This window comes from Lissotriton helveticus, chromosome 10, assembly GCF_964261635.1.
Source record: "Lissotriton helveticus chromosome 10, aLisHel1.1, whole genome shotgun sequence".
NCBI lineage: Eukaryota > Metazoa > Chordata > Amphibia > Caudata > Salamandridae > Lissotriton > Lissotriton helveticus.
The window spans coordinates 92,158,472-92,179,250 of NC_136071.1; the positions used below are offsets into that span (position 1 = coordinate 92,158,472).

Below are 20,779 nucleotides of genomic sequence, written 5' to 3' on the forward strand. Positions count from 1 at the left end.
CCCAGGTCAGTATCTAGTTATATACTGTCCCTTTTCTCTATTGACACATATTTGGCAATAATCACTTTTACACAATATGTATTATTTCCATGCTGGTTCTTTTGAACAAACTATTGCTATTTTGCTTTTTTTCTCCCTAGTAGAATACTCTTAACTGTTCACCAATTTCAGCCAATCATAGACCAATTAAATGCAACCGCCACTTTCACAAACATTGCCTTATCTGCATTGACAATTTATGATTAGCACTAACGGCTTTACCTATGGCTGTCATTTCCTATACTTTTGCTCTCGCCCTACCTTACAGTTCTCTTAGTGCACTTGTAAGTTTTAACCATCATTCTATACAATCGTTCTTGACTACCAAAAAACTTTCTGGTGTACAACTAATTTTGTGTCACTGTTTGGAGCTCCTCCGTCCTATAATTAACCTTCAATTCTCCCATTTCGTTTGGGTGCTCCAGTCTTACCCTTAATAAATGGTATATTTTACGTACTACAATCATTAACAAAAGAGATATATACAATTCACTATTTTTGTTAACTTACGTCTTTGTTAACAAAACACATGTTGGCTGTTTCGGATGTGATAGATGCCTTACACATTATGCCTACTTAAGGGTAGGTAAAAATTATTAGACACACCAGAAACCCCTAATTTTGTTTGAAATGGGAGCTGTGTTATTTTACTATAGATTGTGCTCCTATATGCTGGTTACATAAATTTAGACTTTTTACCAATGCACTTGTTATATTTGTAATAGAAATACATGTAAACATGGAAATTTTTAACATAAGTTTTATGACATTTCTACATTTTTGACCACTACATTTTTTACTTTTTAATACAACATTCAAATCATAGTACTACACACTTTTTTAATAATAATATCACCAGTTATTTCCTACACTTCAAAGCTTTAAGCAAGCAGCAGTCAGAATTATACAAATACCATAGTAAGATCAAGTCTTAAATCTCTTGTAGCTACATAAACAAACTGTTCCTAAGTGCAATTAAGCACAAGAACTAGTTCAACAATTAACGGTCCTCGTGGTTGCACAGAAAGGATACAGAGTCCTGGTGCTGCACAGTGCGAGTGCATATCCCACTGTGAGCCTGCCAGAAGCGCACTGTGTGATCATACCCAGCCGTTGCTAGGATTACTGGATCACTGCCCACTGTCCCCTGGCTTGAGTTCATGATTCTAACCAGCACCTGAAGGAACAAAATAAGTCGAGATACAACTATTAGACACATTTATAAACAGGATGACCCAGTGGGTCAGCATCAACTGAAAACGGATGACATAGCTGGGAAACACTGTCCCTCCTAAATCACATTTTCAGTACAATGAATATTAATAAAGCTTTCTCAATTTATAATTACAGGACTTAGCATTACAGAAACACCAATCACTTATTTGTGACATTTGGCTATGAAAATAACTATGGATTAACTTTAGGTACGGTTTTATTATTGTAACTATGTACTTTTATGATTCACAAGAATCGAATAAAGTTTTTCAAACAAAACTACTATGTGCAGACAGATAAGGTAAACCTTCTGGCAGGACACGAGGGTGCTAGAAAATCTTCTAGTTCAAGGAAAAGTAACAAGAATGATGGCTACATACTTGGCTGTATTTCAGGTGGCATCTATTCTGAGATTTCCAGAGCTGCATTATGGTCATCAGATTGTACTTCTTTTTAGACATTATATACTGAATAATAGGCCAGACGTGCAATCGAATTAGACTATAGGGGTTTTCAAATCGCATTATCATAATTCATTCTGCCCTAGTGTTGTTTGAATTCTTCTATATGTGTTCAATTTGGTTGTTGCATATTTAAGATTTTTAAGAATGTTTTGTTCTTTAACTGACAAAGGATTATAGCTTTGGTATACCTCATTAGTAATGAATGGGAACAGGAACGTAGAGGTAATGGTCTGGTGATTTACCGATAATTTTCATTACCCTTCTTCCAACTGAATCCCATCAGAGTCATTACACCCCACCCACTCCTTCCAACACTTTGACTGTGCTTTGATAGATATAGGAGGAGTCTGGAAGTAACAGCAACTTTGTGGTATCCTGTATGGGTTGGTGGGGCTTGCATTTAAGGATCCCTGTTCTTTGTCCCAGTCTCAAGGTGGCAGACACCTCATTTGTAATGACTGCGATGAGGATGAAATGAATTAACGGTAAAGAAGATTAACAGTAAGTAACTGGGCCATTACTACCATCAAAGTTATTTTCTTTTTAACTTTGTTAGTCTTTTTTAACAATACATGAATGCAGTGAAGAGCTCGGGTTTGAAAGGGCATGTAGTACATTACACCAGTATATAAAACACTATCAAATTCAAAAATTCCTTATTTCGATTTTTTTCAATCATAAAAGACAGTTACAATTTAATATTTTGAAATTACCCTTCATTGACAGCTAATAAATTCCACAGTTCGTCACTTCAACTCTCAATTAACAATTATTGGCCTACCGCCATACATAGAACCCATAAATTACAGTCATTAAATAGATTATGTTAAAAAGAAGAAAATAGGAAGAACATGGGTATATAATTCATTTCATTCTTTTAAAAAAATATTTTAAAATTAATCATTAGGTACATTAATCTCTAGTAACATTTTACAATCTCAAGTGTCATAGGCCGTAATTACTGTAGGCTCATTTTACGGGCCCGAATTATCCACATCCAGTGGAGGAATTTAGCTTTGGCTATAACTACGGCTTGGGAGTTGTCAGTTCGTAAAATCCTGACCGCCTCACAACCCGTTTTGAGGCCCAACTGGACACAGATAGGTTTTAACCAAGATCGCCGGGGTACCTTATATTCTGGACAGGCAAAGAGAACGTGCCCAATGACTTCCCGCTGATCGGGACAAAAGGGACAGGCCGAACCGTGTCCCCCACGCCATTTTGCAGTGAGAGCATTTAGTGGTAATGTCCCCACCCTAATCTGATGATATTTCTTCCTGTCCCCTGTGATAGTAATCCAGTCCCAATAAGCCTCAAAGGCCGGAGAATGCTTAAGTTCTAGGAAATCTGCCGTAAAAGATGGTTCAATACAGCGGCCAAATCTCTTTGCCTCCAACATGTTCCAGTACAGGTCTCGGAATATTTTCCTAGGTGGAAAAGAATTCCCTACTGGGTCATCCCACAATGGAGATAATCCCATAGCCTTATATATTGCTTTTACCTCCTTCATCCATAGTATTTTATGGGCCTTATCGGAGTCTCTCACCTCGAGGAAGGCCCGTGCATACTGGGAGAGTTCTGGGGTAACCCATTATCTCCTCCAGTAGGCAACTGATCTGTATCTGGCCATATCCTCGAGGCCATGAGAACCTAGATCATAGTGGAGAGGGATCAATGGAGTGGAAGCTGGTAAGCCTGTGATGTTGCGTAAAAATTTATTCTGTGCACCCGTCAACCTTTTTAAGTTACTGAGCCCCCATAGTTCCGCCCCATAGAGAACTGCTGCTCCAACTTTGGCGTCATAGATCTTTAGAACCGGGGTGATTGGCCTAGTATGAGATAAGTAAAATTCCTTAGTGAGAGCTCCTGTCAATTGAGCGTGCTTCGTGATCAGCTGGTTGGTGTGCTGTTTCCAGTCTAATTTGGATGATATAGTTATGCCCAGATAATTAAATACTTGGGTCTGCGCCAGTTGGACCCCATCCATAACCACCTTTCCTCTGGCGTATTTGTTTTTATGCAGGACCATGAACTTTGTCTTAGATGTATTGATGACAAGACCATGGTCATTACAAAAAGCTTCGAAGACTCCAACGGCCTTCTGGAGGCCCTGCTGGGTCTTCGAAATCAATAACGTGTCGTCGGCAAACATCAACAGTGGGATCAACTTGCCATCCAACTTGGGGGCATCGGTTGGTTGCTGTTCAAAATAGCTGATCACCCTGTTGATGTATAGTGAGAAGAGTGTAGGGGCGAGTACACACCCTTGGCGTACCCCCCCTTGCGATAGGGAATTTATCAGTTACACTTCCCTGCTGGTTCCAGCGGACTCGGGCAAAATTATCTTCATGCAATCTGATAAGGAGTGACAGGATATCCAATGGGATGCCCTGTTCTTGTAAGGCTGCCCACAACTTAGTACGAGGCACCAAATAAAACGCTGATTTAAGATCAACGAAAGCTGCAAAGAGCATACCCCCCCCCCAGTAGCACTACACGCCAATATAATAAAACAAATCTAAAAACTTGATCAATCGTACTGGTATGGCTACGAAACCCTGCCTGTAGGGGCGACAATATATCATTTTCCTCTACCCAGCCCTGAATACGCTGCAGTAAGAGCCTTGCCACTACCTTTTGTATGCAGGCAATAAGGCTAATTGGCCTGTAGTTTCCTGGGTCCGAGCACTCCCCTTTTTTGAAAATTGGGATAATCTCGGCACCCTTCCAGGACTCTGGTATTGGTGAGCCCATCGCAATGCCATTTGCTAGCAGATGGATATAAGAGGCCCAAAGATCCTTATCATGCATAAAAAGGTCTGCTGGAACGGAGTCCAGGCCTGGTGCCCTAGCTTTTGGGATATTGTTCAAAGTTTTAATAATATCAGCTTTGGTGAAGGAAAGGTGATTTGCGCCCTCAATTGCTTTTAGGAGAGCCTCACGCTCTTCTCCCTCCTCGTCCACAGCGGCAAACTGGGACGCATAGTGAGAGACCCAAACATTTGGTGAAACATAATTAATAGGTTCACCCCTTTCAATCCCCCTACCCCATTTGACCATATCCCAAAAGGAGCACATAGATCTTTCTTTACTAGCACTCAAGAGCTCCCTCCAATATTCATTGTCCCAGTCACTTTTTGCCTTAAGTTGCGTTTTTTTATACATGACTCAGGCAATCTTGATCTTAGCTATATCTTTTGTTTTTACTGCATCTGATAAGGCCCTATATGCAACCCTACAGGATTTGCCATACCATTGATCCTCCTTCTTTGTTGGCCTACTCTGTTTTTTAGTCACCTTTTTAACGAAGAAGGATCTTAACTGATTAAAAAGACTGTCGTGGATCCTACTAACATTTGATACGATTGCTTCCACAGTGGAATTGTTCCTTAATTCTACTATAGCCTGGGTGGTCAGATCCCTCATGGCAGCAACACCTTCCTCATTCGTTACACAGTTAGCCCATCTAATCCGTCTATGGTTATTTGAGAGGGCTATCTCCACACAATCACACAGGCCCTCATGTTTAGGTAAGTCAAATAACCTAAATAACAGGATTAATGGGTCGTGATCACTCTCCACCCGTTCCTCTATCCGCATGTCGTCAATACTGGACCAATTCTCTTTATTTGTAAGAATGTAGTCTATGCGGCTTTGAGATATACCATTGTTAAAGGTGGAGGCGCCCTGTTTGTCTGAACCCATTCTTCCATTATAACCCGTGCTCCACACATAGGACTTTAAGTTGTAATGCTGCCTCTGACCATTTTTTAATAGGTGGTATTGTCAGCTGAGGGATCTTCCAGATATAGTCCTCTTCCTCTGTAAGGTCCATATCATAGCTGTCTAGGGGTTCAAAGCAACAATTAAAATCTCCTGCAACAATAATGTTACCTTTTGAGCGATATCGCTCAAGAAGAAGATCTAGCTGGTCAACTGCTTCAGTGGGTTTGCCACCTGGGAGCCCCCTGGAGTAGATAATAAAAACAAAAAGGTCCTTATAATCTGAGCATTTAAGTCTGATTTCTGAGCATTTAAGTCTGATTAGCAGAATATCTGGGCTATGTGACGGAATATCTACTGTCCTGCTTAACCCATGTCAACAATCCTCCCTTCGGTCTCCCCCGTAAGCTAGGAATAGCTGAAGTATAAAAATTTAAGTATCCTTGCTTAAATTCCGGGGTTACCTGCCATGTTTCCTGAAGGAGGATTATATCCTTATTATCCAAAAAGGCTAGCCAGTCCAGGGATGTTACCTTACTTCTCAGCCCTGCCACATTCCATGACAACAAGGTGGATTGGGCGGGAGGATTAATGCTGTCAGATTTAATGCTGTCAGACTTAGTACTATCAGATTTAGTGCGGGGGTCAACGCTAGCCCTGCCCTCTTTGGGTAGTCTACCCCCGCATAGACTAGTATCTAATGCCTCCGGATTTAAATCAATTTTGTTTTTTGCTGTGTTGTCAGCAATACAATCAAGTAGTTGATTTGGGCCATTTGTCCCTTCCAAATCCACTAAAATATGACATTTGCCCATTATGTTAGTCTGTGGCATGGGGACGTGACTTGTAAGGGCGGTGCTCTGAGCTATAGTGTCACCCGTTCCACAGACCTCAGGTAATCTAGTACATGCCGTCATTTAGGCCTGACAGGATCCCAAACCTATTCCCTAGGCTAATCCCCCATTCATTAGCTGGAGCACCCACACCCCACCTATTCATCATGGTGTCCCACCTAGGCCCTGGAGTCTTAGGATAGGTCACGGTTTGGTGCTCACCATAGAAAAAATTTATCATTTCAAATGCAAATGCTGGTAGTACCATGTGCTGATTTGTATCACAATCGTCACAGCAAGCTTTCTCAATGCAACTACCCTCCTCAATCAACCTACCCTACCCTCCCTCCACGTACCCCCATCTATGTCACTCTGTATACTATCGCAGGCACTGTAGTCCCCCCACCCCTTCCCCCAGTGTGCCCCCCCCCCCCCAGAGCCTGACAAACCAGTAGGGAATACCACCCACTCCCCTTCCTTCCCTCCCCCCGCCCAACAGATATGCCAGGGGCATGCAGTGTCCAGTACGTCCGTCCAGAAAGGCCACCAGGGACGGGAAAGACCACAACATGTAGAGCATCTCGGCTCCATGTTCATCATATCTAAGGCAATCTGCCTTCGTCGCCCCAAATATACTGATCATCTTTCCTGGTGCGGGATAGGCTCTGTGTAATACTGTGGAAACTAAGGAGTTTAAATCTCCCATTATGAGATTCCGTATATAAAATAAATTCCACATTTGTAAAGCGCTACTTATTCCCCTAAGGGTACTCCAGACGCTGGGGGGCTATTGGGGAGTTTTGAGCTATTGTCCAGATTCACATGATGCTGAACTGAGCTCCTCACGCACCGGAGTCAGCTGCTCTGGCTCCTGACACACCTCTCCCCTGTGGGATTATATTCTGTCCCAGTCTGCGTCTGTGATTTGCGAAGTAATCTCGGTTTTCCATTTCTCCCGCAGCGAATTCAGAGGTGTGATGATGTCTGTTCTCAAGGCCTGGTAAAGACAGACAACAGCTTTAGTTCGGCACAAAACCTGGCACGAGTGGTTAACGGGGGGTTCAGTCGCTCCTTGTCTCTAGTGGATGCACACCGTAGCCACTACTGCAAGGTGCAGAAAAAATTGCTTCTAAGCATGTCAAAGGTCATGCAAGGATAATCAAATGTCAGCAACTCCCAGTCTTTAAAGAGGTCCCGAACCCGGGTCACCCCCTAAGCGGACCACTACGCCAAGCCCAGCAGTGCTCCACCCAGACTACCATCTCCAGCCCTATCAATGGCATATCTTGGGTGTAAGGTTGGTTGAAGACAATGCAGCCAGCAGCGACGGATCACCTGGATACCCAAGGGGACTCCATGAATCAGCTACCTGGGGTCCATTAAGACATGAAATAGCAACTGGGCACTGGGAATCAGGCCCCTGACAGCATCGTCCAGACCCCTGCGATCACACAGCAACTTGCTGAACCACTGGTGCTGAGCTACCAAGAAGCCTCCATATTGGGCACCGCTAGCACCCACTGTGCTGTAGGGTACTGTAATTTGGACATTGCTACCCTACACCTCATCCCATACGAGCTCAACCAGAAGTGAGTTCAGATCCTGAAACATGCGCCGAGCAATGAGAATGGGCTAACATCAAAGTTATCATACCACTATATTACAGTAGAGCTTACTGGGTACACAAGATCTCTTCAGCAGGTGCCTTAACCACATAAGATATTTCCATTTACAACACAGACTACTGTGATGTTGGGAGGACACTAGGACCCAGTAGCAGACGGGGGTCCTGGACACTGGACTCCACTTCCAGGAACCACTGGTGGACAGGAAGAGGAGGACAGGAACAGGCATTCTGAGGACAGGCAGGGATGAGGAAGGATGACCGGAGCAAAGTCTGGTCTGGTCTAGCAATGTGTAATTAGTCCGGAAGAATAGAGCATGCTTTCAAACACATGGTAGTCTGAGTGCTCATTTAGTCACCACCTGGCACTTGTCAGAAGATGTGACAAATGGAGACTAAGGTGCCATTAGACTGTGAGCCCACTGAAACAATGTTTAAACAAGCATTTGCAATGCAATAGGTCTCGCATTTACACAAGTTTGAGCTATTTACATTGCAAATAATAATGCCTTTTATTTTTGTTTTTTAAAACATAAAAAGAAAGGCATTGTCATTTAGAATGCCAACAGTTTAAACTTGCATAAATGCAAGACCTATTGCATTGCAAATGCTTGTAGTGTTGAGGCTCGAGTTTGAGTGTCTTTTTTGGTCACTGGTTTAAATGTGTTAAGAATTTTGTTTGCGACCCATCGCTCTGTGTAAGGTAGGCGTATCCCCATTCCTCTGCTTACGAAGATGGATAAAGTCGTAAAGGTAATACCTGCGATCCATCGCTCCCCATCAAAAGTAGGTAAGGGATGGACACTGCATGACGGGTGCCTCACACAGACCGTTTTATTGAAATACTCTGATATGGATTGTATAAACCTTGCCTTTGCAAAGGTGGGTGGGGGCGTTTTGTGTGGCCAGAGGTCTGTTCTGATCTTTCGAAGTGACCCCCCGCACCCTCCCTCTCCCGGTTGGCATGAGCAGGAAAATTTGCTGCTCTAAAAATGTGCTACGTGTGGTTTGTATTTTCAGAAGAGGACTGTGTGGCATGTTATGTGCGCACCAAAACATCAAAAACATATTTTCATTACACGCCAGTCTGTTTAAAAGCAGGCCCCTGATTATCAACGGGCTGGCCTCTCTAAGAACAGATTTGGGGGCCATTCCTTTGGGGCGTCTTGCATGAACTCTCATTCATTTGGGTCGAATGCAGTATTCAATGGAGTCTTCCAAAAGTATGCGTGTGCACCCAGCACAACAGAAGGACGTGTCTATGAGCAGATCTTGAATTCTCGCCCAAGGAGACCCTGGTGACATATCTTAAACGCACCGTAACGTGCTAAGGAAGGCTTCGCACAGTTTCTGGGTGGGGGTGTGGCAGCCAAGGTGTCATTTTTAGGTGCTTGGAGACTTGGGTTCATTTCATTGAAGTGCCGGAATGCTTGTTTGATTTCGCTTCCGACAAACCAGGTTACTTTTTGCGTTGTATTTCCTCTGGCTAGTAGTAAGCGCTGCCGATGGGGACGGGGGTAAGATTGGGTTATCCATAGTATTTTACAGATATGTAACATTGTAACGTTTTGACCTGCACAGAGGGTGAACATGCTAACAACGGTGGACACAACATTCTGGTGTGTCAGTTCCGTCAAGTTTACGATGCCAGCTTGTATCAGGGTAGGACTTGAAAGGACCGTCGCTGCATGGGTGCTGCCAGTGTTCACGGAATGAGTATGTGGGGCTCGGACCGCCGACCAGTGTTTGCTCTTTAAGTGAAAGCGCAATGCAAAAATAAACACGCGGCCGTCCTTGCCAAAGGCGACTGGAAAAACATAGTTCCGACATGACTAATGAAGGAGACCGTGTCACGCCGCAAGTGAAACATCTAGTGGGGATGGGCCGTCCAAAAAGGAGACGGGCGGTAATAAAAAAGCCTCATTTTCAATCGGAGGCCAGCGTTTAGCATAAACGATGTCGCCAGCCAATCAAAAAGATGGGCGTGGCTTCAACTCCACTACAGAAATGTTATCGATTACAAGACTATTGTGGACGCAAATGTTGCTGAGGAAGCGCTATATACATGATATTCTGGTCATCTGGGAAGGTGATCAGAACTCACTAGTGGAATTTTCAACCTGGCTCAATACCCTCAAATACACATCTGAAATTCACTTCTGAAGTGAGCAATGAGACTTCACCCTTTTGAGATTGTATCTAAGAGATGGGAAGATATACACAGAACTATATCAAAAACCGATGGCATGCAATGCACTTCTTAATTATACAAGTTTCCATCCTCGTGCTCTTTGCGACAACCTTCCTATAGGATAATTTTTACGGTGGAGGAGAAATTGTACAGAATCGAGCATGTATCACAAACATGCAAATTCCCTCAGTACACATCTTCATACTCGACGATATCCTTCACGGTTGATACAGCATGCCGATAAGAGAGCCAAAAATAACAATCGTGAGGCACTGCTAGAGACATATGTAAAACGTTCCTCTAATCGTTTAGTGTGTGTCAGCACTTTCAGCCATCTTAGCACTACTACTAAGAAAACAATACATTCCAAATGGCACATCTTGAATAAGGGCAAACAAAAATCAGTGAAAGGCCCCTATTCGCCTTTAAACTAAGTAAAAATCTTGGGAACATTTTGGTACACTTTCGGCCGAGAGTGGTACACGAGACCAACCAGTTAAGGACTATTAACACTGGTGGACCTGTCCAGGGCCACTTTCCTTGTGGGTCATGTGTGGTCTGTCCTTTAACCACACGGACACTCCTACTGGACTACACTAATTGCAATACAGAGGCAGTAATATATTTGATATAGTGCCCTTGCAAGTTGTATTATGTGGGTATGACCACCCGAAAGGTGAAAACCAGGATGATAGTACATAAGAGTTCTATCAAAAGGAATAAATGAAATTCCAAACTCACCAGACACTTCCTGGATGTGGGATACACAGAGAGAGACCTTAAATGGGTGGTACTAGATAACCCCATTACCATAGAGACATGGGACCTTTGGAATCAGTGTTGTTCCGTAGAGAACAAAGATGGGTGTTCAGATTGGGTAGTCACCTTCATGGTCTTAATGATGATATACCCTGGTGTGCTGTGGGCTCTCATTAATATCTAACCCATGTAAGAGATTAGTTAGACACCATGCGGCTGCATGGTGTCTCTATAACTCTTCCTGTATATAATTCAGCGTGTTTCTTGTGTTACAGTGGCTGAATAAGAGTGTACACTGTATCAGCAATGCACTCTCAGTGAAATAGGGCAAGTGGCCATAATATCTATTGTGACTATGTATTATGTAAATCTCTATGTTGAATAGCTACCTCTTCACGCTAGCGTTAATTTATGTTGCTCTATTCCTGAACTCTAATAATAGTGAATAGTAGTTAGATTTGTTCGGGTGCAACATTCAAATAAGGAGTGACGATCACGTTCTTCTTTTCTTGTCAAGAGGTCCTAGCAACTGAACAGATGACCGGCATCACGTGGTACGCTTCGTAGTTACCTCACGGGTCCTGGTTTCTCCAACTGGGTTTAGATAACAACGTATGTTCTACTGTCGCTTGTCCATCTTTAATTATACTTCAGCTTAAAACGGGAAGAATGGTTTAGAAATATGCCGCATTTGAGACATTTTTATATGAAACACAGGCACGGACGGACATACGGCCGCCATCATAGGAGGATGTTTACATGGTCCATAGTTACGGGTAAACGTGAACACGTGATACGCACGCTGTGCATCTCGAGTTGTTCCTTTTCCTTGGTGCTCTGCTTCTGCATATAACCGAACACAAACAACGGTTTAGCTGCTCCCTCCCGAGTACCAACAAGGAGTCCATGGGCTGTTAATAGGAGATCGGATATCCAGTAAATTGGGTTAGATTTATTTATTTATTTTTGAGATTTATAAAGCGCGAACGTATGCCCGGGGGCGTCTTGGCGCTGAAAACTCAACTCATGTCTCTTGCAATGTGAATCCAGACTAATTTACTGTGTGAATAGCCATGTCTTTAGACTTTTACGAAACGTATAAAGAGAGTGATTGTGGCGGTTCAGAAGGAGGGACACTGACAACTGGGTGAGGTAAAAGAGGTTTTATTTTTATGAATGTCTTTTTCTTTCTCTGGGACCTCCTCTCTCTGGCTAGGGTGGCTGGATCCAACGTTGCAGCTAGGTCACGGGCTCTACGGGGACTTGCTCTTCCGTCTTCCTCCTCCGAGTCTCTGTCTCGGGCCGGGTTCCACTGCCACATAGAAGACAAGAAAGAGATAGGCTCTCAGGGTTACTGGTTCTGTCTCAGGCGTTCCCTTGGGGTACCAGGGTTTAGTGAGGACACCGGTGAGAGAGTGCTAGTCCTATATACAGTGCAAGGGGTAGTGAGGGGCTTCGTGAGGGAGGACAATCACGGGCTTTACAAAAAGGGGGTTGGAAGTGGGTCGGTACAATGCACTCTATTTACACGGCGGCTCCCCGCCTTCCCCACCAGCCTGCTACCCGGTCACGCACCTGTGAGAGCCACACTCCTTCTCCTCCTTGGGAGTGTGGCTGGGCGCAGCGTGGTATCGCGGGCCTCCTGGCGCCGCTCCTCCGTGATACTCCGCGTCTTCTTCCTCCGTCCTTGCTTCGCGTTCGTCCTCTCCGTTCTGGGCGTTCTCTCCACTCGTCTCCGTCGTCGCGGTGTCGGGGCACACCGGTCCGTCTACTTCCTGGTCTTTTGTTTCTCCGCCTCGCCACACGTCATGAGAGGGCGTGACCACCTGTCCCCTCCCGCATTCGCCGACAGCCACCAGTACGTCATAGGGGGGCGTGTCAACCCGCTCTTCCTCGGTGAGGTTAAAGGCACAGTCCTCCTGCTGGGTCCACCATTCGTCCGGCTCCGGTCCCCATGCAGTCTGTGGTAGAGAAGGGGCGTGTTGAACGTTAGGATTCCACCAGTCCACCGGGAAACCCTCCGCCCTGCTACAGTGATTTAATCTGATTGAGAGCGGAAGTGAATTCCACAATCTGGCAGCTGTAACTGAAAAGCGTCTGTCACCCCATGAAAGAGTCTTAGTACGGGGCACAGTTAATTGGTGCAAAGTCACTGATCTTAGTTACCTAGCTGGAAGATATGGTATAAGCTGGTTTCTCAGAAACTGAGGACCACAGTGATGCAGTGCTTTGAATACCAGACAGAGTGTTTTGAATTCTATCCGCTTTTTTATGGGTAGCCAGTGATACTTGCGGATGGTATGAGCAATAGGTTTGAATTTGTTTTTTTTTTATAGTAATCTGGCCGCGGCATTTTGCACTAATTGCATTTTATTGATAACCCGAACTTGAGCATTGGCCAGAACCAGTTGGCGGTTTCGTTCCCGGTGAAATATGGGCTATGTTAATTCTATAACATTCGTGTTTGGCTGTATTGAGGGGTTTATATGCAGGCTTGCATTCATTATCCTAGTTAAAGTTGAGCCAATTAGCTAGACGGGGCGTATATACGATCAGGGACAGATCGGTCGAGTAATTTGTTTTTCCGATCACAGATTACCACATGTGGATAGAGATAATTAGGAGAGATTTTACCTCTACTAAATATCTGCACTAAATCAAGAAGACTGTCATTATAGAGATGATGTTGGGAACGCAGGACGTTCTGTACACATATATAACAGGGACTTGCTTTTTAGAGAGACAGTATAGTTAGAGGATCTTAATACTGTGGTATCTGCAAATAGCTGTTTATTTATTCTTTTAACCCTCTACTAGAATAACGGATATGGTGTTATATTCGGTAAAAGGTAGAGTTAGCACACACAAACTACACTTACGTAAGAGTTGTTTTGATACAAGAAATAAGCACCAAAAGAAGGGGTGTTGGTCGATTAATATTGGTGAAAGCTTTGGCTAAGTGGTGTATTGTTATCATTGTTTTACAGAGCCTTCTGACCGATCATATGGAACAAAACATGCGTGTGATCATGGTCAAGAAATAGAGGCCTAAGTATCAGATATAATTTTTTCTATACACTTGGTATAGCAGAGTGACTGTTGGTTGATCCTGATGAATGCCCTGAACATTATTGTCACCATGGCAGAAACATGTTGATCACTTGATAGGGTATATATCCATAACCCTACATTCACTTGTATTTTAATCACTACCACCTAGGTAGGAAGAATAAAGTTGTTACCTCTAAGTAGGTCGTTTTTAACACACGTTTTTCACTTATTCTGTTTGCACGCTGCCCCTCCTAAGCATATCGAGTTGGTAGAACCAACACGTGCTTTGCACTCCCGCTACTTCCCCCGTGGGTCAAGTCGTAGCCCACACGGGGTACCTTGCGGTCCCCGTGTGTTGGAGAAACCCAATGATGAAGCATGTCACCCTCGGGTGAGTGACGGTTTTCGTCCACAATAGGGTTGTGCCCTTTCTGCTTCCATTATTTGCCCTTCTCTAAAAATGCACGGCCTTTTATAGCGCTACCCTATATATATTCTGTGTGAGAATACATGATATGGAAGGTATATAGGATAGAGTTCCTCTATTTTGTAGCATAGTTCTTACTTTTTGGCCCTCTCGTGTGAGATACATCGATTAGAAGACGCCTCGCAAAGCGAGGAGCGCATGCGCGCTCCAACGCTAGGCGAGACCTAAAAAAGTGGAAAAGACAGCGTCCAACCATTAATTGGCTAAACGTTTGCCACCTTAACAGCATGAATACCTTTTTGCTATTCTAACAATCACCACACCAAACAGACTAACTCGAGTTGTGCAGTACCAAAGGTTCCACTCTGACACCACTCAACAAGCACCCAGACACTACAAGAACGCCCAGATTCAGAAACCATGCATACGTAAAACTCTGCAAAAGGGTAGAGATGTGGCCTAATAGCGAGAGCTGTCAACTTTGGAACTGGAGAACCAGAATCAAGTCCCAGCATTGGCTCAACAAGCTGTGATTTAGGGCAAATCACTCAAATCTCCCCATTCCTAAACAAAATACGAATCTGACTTTGTGTAATGTAACTGGTGCTCATGTAAAGTGCTCCAATGTACTTGGGCCGAGTTTGTGTTCTACAAAAAGGTAGAGACAGAGATGGTTTTAAGATTAGAGCAATGATCAGGTATGATTGGAAAGGGGTGAATAAGGCAGAGAAGTTAGCCAGCTACCCAGGGCGAAATCTATCATTACTGCAGCAGTTGCATTGGGGCCCTGAAGTGCGCGTGGCTTGCAACACCCCGATTATGAGGAGCAGAGTTTTTTGGTCGATTTCGGTCTCTGTCTGATGAATTTGCTTTGCTATGAGGCTCACATTTATTGTGCATAATAAATTACAAAAAGTCTCCCTGAAATGATCTCATAAGCCCAGCCCCCTGCACTCAGCCCTGCGCTTTCGCTCCCCCAAACCCTGTCATAAAGTTTTGAACAGGGACCCTGACTTCAAAACCTTTTGCTCTGGGGGCTCAGATCAAAACGTTTGAACACCTCTGTTCCAGACCTTTGAGTATATAAATGGTGATGGCCGGTTGATATGCCTTTTTTCCATATTTCATAAACAAGTCATGATGTATCATGCTTTGTTAAAGAAACAGCAAAGACCTATAATTATTTGCTGGGGATCTTGATATAGGCCTCCGGACACAGGGTAACAGAACACTTTACAGTAAGTATGGAATACAGTAACAATAAACAAGCAGGTCGAAAGGCATGAATTAAGGTCTTCAGGGAGAGAGGGACATCGTTGTAGTACAGGTACAATAGGTGGTCCAAATAATGTAATGTGGTTTAGGAAATACTGTTTGAGCTTCGTTTTAAGGCAAAGACTGGTGTAGTCTGTTGGATCTGTGTAGAAAATTCAAATTCTTAATGCATTGCCAGGGTGTTATTTCAGCGTGGAGGACTTTCCGAATCTAGAACTATCCAGCTTGAACAAATATGTATTTCTTAAAGTTCCGTTTCATCCACAAAGCACCTATATTTATGGTTTCTTCATGTGAATCACCTTGGAGGTGATCAATGCTATTCTTACGTGCTGAGCAGAGGTTCATGGGAAGCATACCTGAAGATGTAACGATCGGCGTGATGCACTAAAATCTTTTTATACTTGAAACTAGACTGGCTGCTCAATGAAGAACTACTTTGAGAGGTGGGTGAGATTTGGGAAAGCTAGTCAGTAGCACAGGGGGCGAGGTTTGAAACTATAAGGACATATAAGTTAGAATCTGACATTCTTGGTCTTTTTTTACCTGGACATCCGAGGGGTTGCTTTTTGAGTTTGAAACCAAGAGATATTCTTGTGGTAATAGTTTTTGATGCAAGGCCCACGCCTGAGTTGACAGTTCCGGCGGGACTGTACCCATGAGGCACAGGGAAAAGACTGGTTTGCATATAGCTAGGTCTGAACTGAGGAGGCGAAGTGAGCTAAAGAACGATGGTGGATTCAACCCAGATCTGGGACTGGGGATGAGTGTCTGAAAAGTATCAGCGCTCTGTCCATCATCTCCTTGTGTTTGAGTTGATATGACATTTTGATGGAAAATTCCTGCCCTTTTGCAGTGAGGAGAAATTCTGAAAGAGTCTTCTGATGGTTACATTTTAGTTGTTTTTTTGTCATCCAATTCTGAATTTCTTTAATGAAGGAGAACTTAATTTTAATATATAGCTGGGTATCATCCGCATACTGTAGAAAAGAGATGCCATGTTTTGTTAGCACATCACCTAGAGCAGGTGATGACAATGGAGTTCCAGGGTACTCCACAAACAAATGAGAGGAATACAGAAAGAAATTCCTATTTGAATAAATAGAGGTACTGTCAGAGAGTTAGGATCTAAGCGATTCTAGGACTGCTCCTGCTATTCCTATTCTGTTTCATATGGGAGTGATCTACAGGAATCAGGAAGTTGGAATTATCCTTCAGCAAAGAGACACAAAGCGTAATTCACAATTCTGAAGCTGGAGGTTTCATTGATATGTCCAGAAAGGTATACAAATTTGAAATTACCTGGATGCCGGTTACTGGTGTAGTCCTTTGGGCGGCAGGCTCCTGATCTTTAAAGAACATGTTAAAGAAAGTGTAAACCTGTGATGGGCCTCCAATTGTCAAGCACATCTGGATATGCATGAATCATGATTGGATTGTCTATATGAAGATACTGGGTCAGTTGGTATCCAACAGATCATCATACTGGAGTCTCCTTTACCCTGTACAACATACCCTAGCCCCGTTATCCCTTCTGACCCACCAAAGGCTTCCCTACCTTGTCATATCACCCTGACCGTGCCACCCTCAGCAAGAACGACATCCGTCTGCCAGGTCACTTTTATGTTGTGCCTTCACAATATCAGCTGTTGACTTTGTAGCCAGTTCTGTGGGTCTGTAAGTACGCGTTGCGATCTCGCACCTCCATCAACCGCTCTCCCCTCTTCCATGTGCTCACACCCTCCCTCACGCTCAAAATACCTCTGTGCTGCCATTTCTAAGAAGAGCATTCCTTTCTGTGTGCGTTAATGTGCGGCTGTGTTTATGTGGAACATCTCAGTATGCCTTGCTTATGTGCCAAACTTATATTAGCCGGAAGAAGTCTTCGGATGATCATCACTGTGCTTCATCCTTCCCAGGTAAAAACAATGAAGGCCATGTTTGCATTGTGCCCTGTGGATCTTATCAGGCTGATATGTAATTACACGTATCCTCAGCATAAAGTGCGCGCATTCATATTTTCCTGGTTATAAACATGGCCTAGTGATTACCCCTTGCAAGTATGTGCTGGTATGCCAATGACAACACACACATTTTACCAATATGACACTGTGACCCTCACTTGAGTGTACCTAATGTAACACAGGGATCCAGTGCCCTTCATATTCGTATCAGTACGAGTGATCATATACATGGAGCGAATATTAGGCAGGGACATCTCTGCCACATCAGAGACACAAAAGATTTTAAACCACATTTACGTCGGTGTAACTTTCTACAAGCTTGTATCAAGTACAGGTAAACCCTCATGCAGTGTGAAAGACTAGTGGCGTACTGTGCAAAAAAAGCATAAATGTTCAACCATAATTATGTGTTAACTGTTCTGATTAATAACTTATTTGTCACATGGAATCTTGGCTCAGATAATCTAGAAATGTGCACTAAATAAGGTATACTAGATCTGCATTACATCAATTTGGGTTTGATGCTGGATATCCTACATACCACATCAAATACTGGGGTCAAGGTAGATCTGTTAATTGTCCCTTCAGAAGTCAATGCTGTGCCACTATAATTGGAGCAAAACATATTTTACTCAGTGAATTACCCAGATATTACTTTGGCGTCATTGAACAATGTCGCCAAGGTGCCTCTCGTGTTTGTTTGTGGATAGAGTGGTTGTGTTGTGCTCTTTGGCAGATCCATAGGTTTGTAGCCGGTAATTGCAGGGCCACAGTAATTGTGTATACCTGCACCAGAAACCAGTTCTAAAAGGTGTTGCTAACCCAATGCTACCACCCCTTTCACCCATAATTTGCGAATAAAGCAATGCAGCCAATGACCACTGGGCCAAAGGGAAAATGTCCACACTAATTGCAGCTGTTTCCCTGAAAGAAGGAAGTTGAACCATTTGAATACTATGCTGCCATGAATCGTAGTATAGTTATCCGCGAAAGATATGTTTCTTTTGTGAATGTATTATTGTTCTATGGCCTGTTTTAAGCATACATTATCAGTATAAAAAGTGTGTATACCTACTTTACAAAGTATTTACTGTTTTATAGCATGTATTTCTGAATCAGACTGCATGACAGTGTGTTGTAATTGTATAGCTCTTTAATCCTTGGTTTTAAATGTACATTGGTAAAGCGTGAAGTAGTTATCAGAGCGCTTTACATTAACACCAGCTGCATTACACAAGGTTATATTTATTTTGTACGTCGGGAGATGCTCTTTTTTTGTTAGGTTAGGTGGACGACTTTGGTGTAATTTTGTACTCTACATTCGCATCTTCTTAAAAATTGTATTAGTCTGGCTGAGATTATCATTGATGTTGGCATCTACCATGCTGTAGGTGTTACAGGGAAGGGCGTTGCTTATTCGTTACACGTGTTCAGTACTTTTGATTATATGCCAGTGCTCCTCCTCTCTGTGGTGCTGCACGTTAGCATGCCATCCATTCAAAATCAGGTAAACCCATCCACCTTAGGTAACCTGCCCCTATGCCCATGCTTACCACCCTTCATTCCATAAATATATTCTACTATTTCTGTTAAGCAGACTTAAGCTGGTTGCAAATTGTAGCTTTTAATGGCCTCCCCGCGCCCAAAGTGCTACCATTAGTTAGAAACCTATGCAACCACTTTTTTTCAGAAGGTTCCTTTTTTTATAGCATGCACTTATTTTCTAAATATTCAGTCCATTGCAAAAAAAAAATGTCATTTACAACCCCAAAAGCTATAACTTTCGCAAATGCGAGACCAATTACATTGCAAATGTTTGTTTAATTGGCGTTTAAGAAACCTTTTAAGATCGTAATTACGGAATAGCCATAGCAACACTACACAGTGTCTGATAAGCCTGATCTGTCCCACTAAACTAGAAGTGGGATAGGAAAAGAGGTGAGTACCATAGGTAAACAACAATGAAAACATTACAATTCATGAGAACCACCAACTTCAGAGAGGGCAGCGTGAGAGGTTAGCAATGACAGCACTTCAGGATCAAGGACCTATAGAAAGAACGCAAAAACTGCAATGCATAAACTGACTGGCTTCATCTATTGTAGAAACAAAATTTTCTAACTCGTTGTGCCTAATCAAACCACACTTCTTTAAATCATTTCAACTGATCGATCCTGTTTATACCAAGGAATGGTTTTCTTTTTCCCTCTGCACTCCAAAAGAATGGATACCCAATAACAATATTTCATACTGGTTGCGTGCAAGTGCCGAGATCATCCCGGCATCTGCAAGACTAGTTATGGTCCAGTAACTTTGTTGGAAACCGAGAGAGCAGATGGAAATGAAATTATACAAAGAAGGACATACGGGTTTCAGGCATTACTGATGCCACAAAACCCCAAATCTCTTAGATGGGGTGTCAGTCTCGTGTAAACCATTATTTTCCTAAACCTAATGCATGATTTGGCCTGTGTTTGAAAGAGGGGAAAGAGAGAACAGAACACATTTTTGTCAGTATGGAAGCAGCTCTCCCAATCGGTTTTTATTTTAATTGCAGTGTGAAAGTATTATACGAGACGCAAACTACAAGTAAGAAAACGTTAAGGATAAAACTGGATTGAAGGGCTTCTCCGGTGCCCCGGTTTTTTCACAGCTGTTACTTTAAGAGCGCAGCCCTGCTCCACCCACTTCCACATGACACACACCCTACTGGCCACTGTACACCAAAACATGTCTACTCCAAGGCCCGGTTTGCCACCATTTCCCTTCCCCTCATCTAACCGGAGCCTCAGTAACACGACGTGCGCGGGGCACTCTCACCCTCCGCACCGCAAACGGCCCTCAGGGGTCGGTTCCTACGGCTGCCGTAAGCCCGCTCTCAGCTCCGCTCATGCCTCTTTCATCTGTCGCAACGAAGCGAAAAATGACGGATTTACGACTGTGTCGTCATAACAACAGGGCGGTGAGAGGATCGCTGAACACAGAGGAAGGACTATACGCGATCGCCCAAGAAGGCGAGTAGACAGAGAGCTTTAAATGGACAGGAGAGCCTCAACGTTATTAGTGCACTTCAGTTCTACTGTGCGGTCCGCACTGCATACTGTTCGTGCTGCATGTATATTCCTTAACACTAAAATAGTAAAATGCAGTGCTTAATTTCTTTAAAAAAAAAAAAAAAGTGAGGAGGGCTCTATGTTTTTCGCATAAGCCTGCT

General features: G+C 43.4%; 1 protein-coding gene across 4 annotated transcripts in view; it reads right to left on the bottom strand.

Moving 5' to 3' along the window:
* MLST8 (MTOR associated protein MLST8) overlaps window positions 1-20,513 on the bottom strand; it is a 140,555-nt gene extending 120,042 nt beyond the window's left edge. The window contains exons 1-3 of one of the 4 annotated variants that reach the window (XM_078664837.1): window positions 20,386-20,459; window positions 5,613-5,686; window positions 1,073-1,216 (exon numbers count right to left, since the gene is read on the bottom strand). In XM_078664837.1, coding sequence (XP_078520963.1) covers window positions 1,073-1,201 — 129 coding nt within the window. In that variant the 5' untranslated portion in view covers window positions 1,202-1,216; window positions 5,613-5,686; window positions 20,386-20,459. Of the gene's footprint in view, window positions 1-1,072; window positions 1,217-5,612; window positions 5,687-16,903; window positions 16,951-20,385 lie in introns of those variants that run through there. The other 3 variants (XM_078664836.1, XM_078664839.1, XM_078664838.1) reach the window with 3 other exon arrangements.
* Between the last annotated feature and the right edge of the window lie 266 nt (window positions 20,514-20,779).